We start from the raw sequence: 7,125 nt of genomic DNA on the forward strand, positions 1-7,125 counted from the left end.
TGGGGTTCTTAACCATTGTCATAGGGCAATATGTGTACTGTTTAATGAGAAACTATTTTGTTCTGTAAATCCTCATCTAAAGTCAGCAAGGCAGCACAACTGGAATAACATAATCGATTTCACTGAACTGTGCATGCAGAAATTTTTGAAATGGTGTATCTTTGGCTATGTATACTTTCACCAAAAAAAAAAAAGTCAAGAAGGGAGAGGGTTGACGTGTCGTGGGGTTGTTAACCAATGTCGTAAAACAATATGTGTACTACTGTTTAATGAGAAGCTATTTGTTCTATAAACCTTCACCTAAAGTACAATAAAAAAAAGATTACAAAGAGCAAAATATTTTTTCCAGTGCATATAAAATCTAAGTGTCATTACCTGTCATACTCAAGAGGTTTATACAAATCAACCAGTCAAAAAAAACCCGTTGCCATCAGTTAGATTCTGACTCATAGCAACCCTATAGGACAGAGTAGAATTGCCCCATAGGGTTTCCAGGAGGCACCTGGTTGGTTCAAACTGCGGACCTTTTGGTTAGCAGCCATAGTTCTAAATCACTAATTAGTAGTTATAAAAAGACCAACAGCCCCACGAAAAATGTTTTAAAAATTTGAACATATAATTCACAAAAGAGGAAATGCAAATGACTAGTATATCTATGAAAATAGCAACTGAAAATTGAAACAGCTACATAGAATTTTTTTGCTCAGAAAATTGCTAAACATTAAAAAGTTTAATGTCATCCAGAGCTGGAAAGAGAGTGGAAAAGCTAGAACTCTCACATATGGTTGATCAAAGTGTAAGGTTGCTCAGTATTTTAGAAACAATTCATCAGTTTATTAAAAGTACTATGTACAGACCATTTAACCAAGCCATCCTCCTCCAAGGATTCTAGCCTACTGAAATATGAGCAAGAATATTTAGCAACAATTAAGCTCACAGATAAAAATTCACATATTTCCAAACTATGTGAATATAAAGGACATATTTAAGAATGTTAGGTACAGTCTTGTTTATAAGGGAAAATACCAGAAGAAGCCTACTAAATATCTATTAATATAATCTGGTTGAATAAACTATGGGGCATCCAAAGTAAAGAATTTTATGCAATGATTAAAAAGAATATGCTAGATGTGCATGGTTTTACTTACAAGATGTCTACAATTTATTACAGCCCTGGTGGCGAAGTGATTAAGAGCTCAGGCTGTTAACCAAAAGGTTGGCAGTTCGAATCGACCAGCCAATCTTTGGAAACCCTCTGGGAAACTTCTACTCTGTCCTATACAGTCACTATGAGTCAGGATTGACTCAACGGCACACAACAACAACAACACCACAATCTATTGGCAAGTGAAAAATGCAAGGTAAAGAACAATACGTCCAGCCTGATTCCAGATTTTATTTTAATAAAATGGGCATGAAAATACATTCTCTATATACATAGATATATGAAATAATTTCAGAAAAATAATTTGAGAGCCTTTTCTTATGGCGAGTAGCATAGGATTAGCAGAAAGGTCCATTTCATTTGTTACTGTGATTTTTAGTAGTTTTCAAATAAAAGTATTAGAAAATGCAGCCTGGAGAGTCATCAATTATTCACACGCACATACCAAAGGGAGCCACTTTATGAAATTTGCTAACCAACGGTTAAATGAATTGGCATAAAACAAGTGATTAAAACCAGAAAGAAATTACAAATGTGACAAACGGAAATGACCAATCCTGGTTCAGGTAGGAGTGGTTTTTTCATACTCAAAGCCAGGTTGTTCTTAATGGGCTAAAGAAGAGGTAACTTACCTGTGGCATTGGCTTTCTCTGGTTGCAGTTGATGCCTCCAATGTAGATCTTGTTGGGCATCACAGGTTTGGGATACTCAAAAACAAAGTCAGTTCTTAACAACCAAATTGATGCATGGCTGTAGAGGTCATAAGCTGTGACTGGCATTTGAAGAATCTCAGAGGCAATTTCTAACCCATGTCTGACAAAATAGTGGCAAAATAAAACTCCTCCAAATGGAAGACGTGGTTCAATACTCTCTCCCTGAAGGTCATGGTATCTGACAACCCTGAGAGACCTCTGGGAACGTAAGAAACAGGACTTGGGGACTGTGTGTTTTCTTCAAGATGATGACAAAATGGTCCCCTGCTGAAGGCCACAGCTGGGAGTGAAAAATATTTGGCAACAAGTAAGCCACACATAACAAAAGGATCCGTAAACAACGCATCAAAAGAACTCTCTTCTTATGTACTCCACTAATTTCGTGTCGTTAAACTCCTACAGTGTGATAAAAAGTAGTTAAACACAGCGCTGGCTGGGCTCCTTATTGCAGATAATATACCAACGTCCTGACTTTTCCAACAATAATTGGTGAAAACCATGAACTCATGATCCAGATCCTCAAGCGTGTAAGAAGTTGAGTAAGTCTTTACTGTGAAGTTGGATGATTTTCCCAGGTGCCAGCTCACCTCCGGCATGACTACGACCAGCTCATGCCCTCTGTGGATGAGTTTCTCCACAACGGCTCGCATGGTGAACCAGTGGCTCCCATCCATGGGGACAACCAGCAGCTTGCCTGCCTCGGCAAAGCCAGGTGTCAGCAGGAGACATACACACAGAGGAAGGAAGCCCGTCAACATTGCAGGCACCATCAGGACACTGCAGCCCAGAGCAGCTAGCTGCTTGGATTCTAAGATCGCGTGATACAGTCTCCTGGAGAAGTCCAGGAACAAAACCTGCCCAAGAGAGGGTGTGTCTTCCTGCACACATCAAGAGACTTGTTCTCAAAGCCAATGATTTACTCATAAGGACAATAATGAATGAGTGTATTTGGTGAGATAACTTCTGTATGTTTCTCAAACAGGAGTAGCTTTCGATCTTTGCCTTGGGCAGAGACCATGCCCGATACTGCAAAGTGAGCTTAGAAACAAAATTATTACGCAACCCTTTTGAACCCTGAAGACTCACAAAAATAAAAAGTAAAGTTGAATAAAGCTCATCTTTTGGAATTTTTCCCAAAGTAAATTTGGATTTTATCCTCGGACTACCAAAAGCTTTTTGCCCAGAAGTGGATCAGCTTCCCAGGTTCCAGGGAAAGACCTTAAGTCCCTTACCACTGACCTGGAATTGTTGTTTACAAGTGTTCCTGGAAGACATAGGCATTGCTGCTTGTATTGTTTCATTTCCAGCAGGAAATTACAAACCTTTGAGGCCTCTGAAATGCTGAAATAAGATTGACAACCCCATCTCCGTGGGCTATTCCAGAGATTTGGTGGAATGTGACTGACATCTATTTAAATCACTTTCCCTAGATATGACCACAGGGTGGTTGTCCAACTGTCCAATCCCTGCCAGAAGCCCACTAGTGAAACACCTCACTTATCTGTGCTTCCATTCATCTGTTTAGACCTCTGCTGTAGGACTTGCCCCAACAGGCCTGGTGCTGTCCTTCAGGAATCAATGTGTCTGTGTCCCGCGCTCTACAGAGCGCTCCTTGAGGGCAGGGGCTGTCTTCTTGTTTGCACCCTTCTCCCATAGTTCCTGCCCTACACTCACACAGAGGAACCCACAAGAAATGCTGGTTGGGTTGGACTGAATTACATCATGCAGCTAGGTGTTCTAGATGCTTCATGGGTGAGGCCAGTGTGTGTATTACTCAGTAGTGCATGTCAGCTAAACCTGAGGAACATTTAGTGAGGAATTCTGGATCCCAACCTGGAGACCAATATTAAAAAACGGGCAAAAATTTGAACACAGTCATTTCACCAAAGAAGATATACACATGGCAAACAGGCCCATGAAAAGATGCTCAATATCATTAGCCATTAGGGAAATGCAAATTAAAACTACAATTTAATTTACACACTTATTAGCTAAAATTCAAAGGAGTGACCACCCCATGTGTTGGTGAGCATGTAGAAGAGATGGGCCTCTCACAGGCTGCTACTGGGACTGTACAATGGTATGGCCACTTTAGGATATCGTTGGGGGGTTTCTTGAAAATGTAATCATACACCTACCGTATAACCAACTATTCCACTACTGTTGTTAGGTGCCATCTAGCTGATTCCAACTCATAGTGACCCCATGTGACTGAGTAGAAGTCCGCCATAGGGTGTTCTAGGCTATAATCTTTACGGAAGCAGAGCACCAGGTCTTTCTCCTGCATATCCGCCAGGTGGCTTTGAACCACCAACCTTCCCCTTAGCTGAGCACTTAACCACTGTACCAACCGGGTCCCTAACCATTCCACTAGTAGGTATTTATCCAAGAGGAAAGAAAGCATACTTCCATACAAAGACCTGTATGTGAATGTTCATAACACTTTTATTTGTAGCATAAAAAACTGGAAAAAGCCCAAATGTTTATAAACAAATTGTGGTAAATCCATACAATGGAATACTTGTCAGCAATAAAAAGGAATGAACTATTTAACATGTACACCCTAGCAATGAATCTCAAAATAATCTTGCTGAATAAAATAAGCCAGACAAAAGAGATGTACATAATGTAAAATTGCATTTACATACAATTGTAGAAAATGCAAACTAATGTACAGTGACAGAAAGCTGTGGAGGGGGTGGGGTTAATGTGGGGTGGGGAACACAGCTGGGAGGGATTGGGAGACAGGGATTACAAAGGGCACCAGGAAACTTTGGGGGGTGATCATTATCTTGATTGTGACGGTGGTTCTACTGGTGTTTACATATGTCACAACTTATCGAATTATACACTTCACATATGTGCACTTGATGGCATGCCATTTGTATTAGTGCCTTACAGCTGCCATTAACTAAGTACTACAGACTGGGTGTTTTATAAGAACAGAAATTTATTGTCCCACAGCTCTGCAGGCTAGAAGTCAGAAATCAGGGTGTCAGCCATGTTGATTCCTTCTGAGGCTTCTGGTGACCTTGGTGATCCTTGCGCTTCCTTGCCTGTAGATCCATCACTCCAGTCTCTGCCTCCATCATCACATAACATCTTCCCTCTGTGTGTGTCTGTGTCTCTTCTCCTCTTTTTATAAGAATGACACTCATATAGGATAAGGACCCACTCGACTCCAGCATGGCCTCATACGAACTTGATTACATCTGCAAAGAACCTACTTCCAAGCAAGGTCACATCCACACGTGCTGGAGGTTAGGACTGCAACTATCTTTCTGGGGGACACAATCAATCCATAATCCCAACTGACCCATTAAAACTGTTCAACATTAGTTAACCAATTAATAATAGTAGCAGTTCTACTATCTTATTCTAGTCTTCCAAAATATAGTCTTGTTATGGCTGTGGGAAAATTGCATAAATGGATTGCAGAGACTGGCTGAAAGTGCATAGGTGATTGAAGACAGCGGCTTTCAATCTGTTTGGGCCGGAACCCACAGCAATACTTCTCGTGTAACATCACATCTCAGTGCACAAATATGCATCTATACATCTGAAACAAATAGTTCACAAACAAACTTTGTCCTTACTACCATCGTATTTTCTATCCAATCCAATTTTATTCTATTTCTATTATTCTTTGCTCCTTTTTAATGCAGACTACACCCCCCTTAGAAGCAAGGATGGCAAGACTATGTCTCACATACTTTGGACATGTTATTAGCAGGAATTAGCCCATGGAGAAGGACATCGTGCTTGGTAAAGTAGTTGTTGTTAGGTGCTGTCAAGTCAATTTCAAGTCATAGTTATACTACGTACAACAGAACAAAACACTGCCCGGTCCTGCACCATACTCACAGTCCTTGATATGCTTGAGCCCATTGTTGCAGCCACTGTGTCAATCCATCTCCTTGAGGGTCTTCCTCTCTTTCAAGACCCTCTACTTCACCAAGGGTGATATCCTTCTCCGGGGACTGATCCCTCCTGATAACACGTACTAAGTATGTGAGACATACTCTCGCCATCCTTGATTCTAAGGAGCATACTGGTTGTACTGCTTCCAAGACAGAGTTGTTCATTCTTTTGGCAGTCCATGGTATATTCAATATTCTTCACCACATATACATTCTATACCGTAAGCAGAGGGTCAGCAAAAAAGAGGAAGGCCCTCCACAAGACGGTTTGACACAGTGACTGCAACAGTGGGCTCAAGCATAACAAAAATTGTGAGGATGGTAAAGGGATGAGCAGTGTTTCATTCTGTTGTACATAGGGTCATTATAACAAGGACCCAGTTAGACAGCAACTAACAACAAAAACAACACACACCCCTGAATAGATTTCATAACCCACTGAATAAGAAATGACCTTCAGTTTGAAAAATTCTGGTTTAAAGCTGTGCATAGAGATGACATCACAAATAGATTAAGTATCACAGCATAGATAAGGAAACAAATAAAATATACCAAGCCAAACTGCAATTTTTGTAGAACACAGTCCTGGTTTTTTACCTTAGGCCTACCATTTAGGACAGGAATTCCAGAATATTTGCAAAAGTAACCACAAACCTCAAAAGACATGAACCCGTATGCATTTCCTAGTACTGCCATCACGAAGAACCACAAACTGGGTGGCTTAAGCCTACAGAAGTTTATTTGCTCACAGTTCTGGAGACTATTATCTGAAATCAAGGTGTTGACAGTGTCATACTCTCTCTGAAGGCTCTAGGGAAGAATCTTTCCTTGCTCATTGTCCTTGGTGTTCCTTGGCTTGTAGATGCACCATTGCAAACACTGCCCCCATCTACACATGCTGCTCTCCTTGTGTGTCTGTCCCTTCTCCTCTTCTGTCTCCTGTCTCTTCTTATAAAGACACTAATCATACTGGAGTACGGCCAACCTAATCAGGTCATCTAATTGACACACTGGAATTATGGTGCTGGCTAAGAATATTCAGTATACCATAGACTGCCAGAAGAATGAACATATCTGTCCTGGAGGAGGAGTACAGTCAGAATGCTCCTCAGAAGCGAGGACGGTGAGACTTTGGTTAAAATGCTTGGCTGGTAACCAAAAGCTTGGTCATTCGAACTCACCAGCCACTCCACAGGAGAAAGATGTGGCAGTTTGCCTCTGTTAAGATTACAGCTTTGGCAACCCTATGGGCAGTTCTACTCTGTTCTATAGGTCACCAGGAATCAAAATCGACTCGACAGCACTGGTTACTCTCCCCAGCCCCAGC

General features: G+C 41.1%; 1 protein-coding gene across 1 annotated transcript; it reads right to left on the reverse strand.

Annotated features, from left to right (window-relative positions):
• Positions 1 to 1,731: 1,731 nt before the first annotated feature.
• LOC111819144 (UDP-glucuronosyltransferase 1-10-like) lies at positions 1,732 to 2,683 on the reverse strand. Its single transcript, XM_023725018.1, is given in 2 exon segments — positions 1,732 to 2,003; positions 2,006 to 2,683. Coding segments are annotated over 2 exon segments (894 nt in total). The 5' UTR covers positions 2,649 to 2,683; the 3' UTR covers positions 1,732 to 1,752.
• Positions 2,684 to 7,125: the final 4,442 nt, after the last annotated feature.

This window comes from Trichechus manatus, unplaced genomic scaffold (assembly GCF_000243295.1).
Source record: "Trichechus manatus latirostris isolate Lorelei unplaced genomic scaffold, TriManLat1.0 scaffold00277, whole genome shotgun sequence".
NCBI classification, from domain to species: domain Eukaryota; kingdom Metazoa; phylum Chordata; class Mammalia; order Sirenia; family Trichechidae; genus Trichechus; species Trichechus manatus.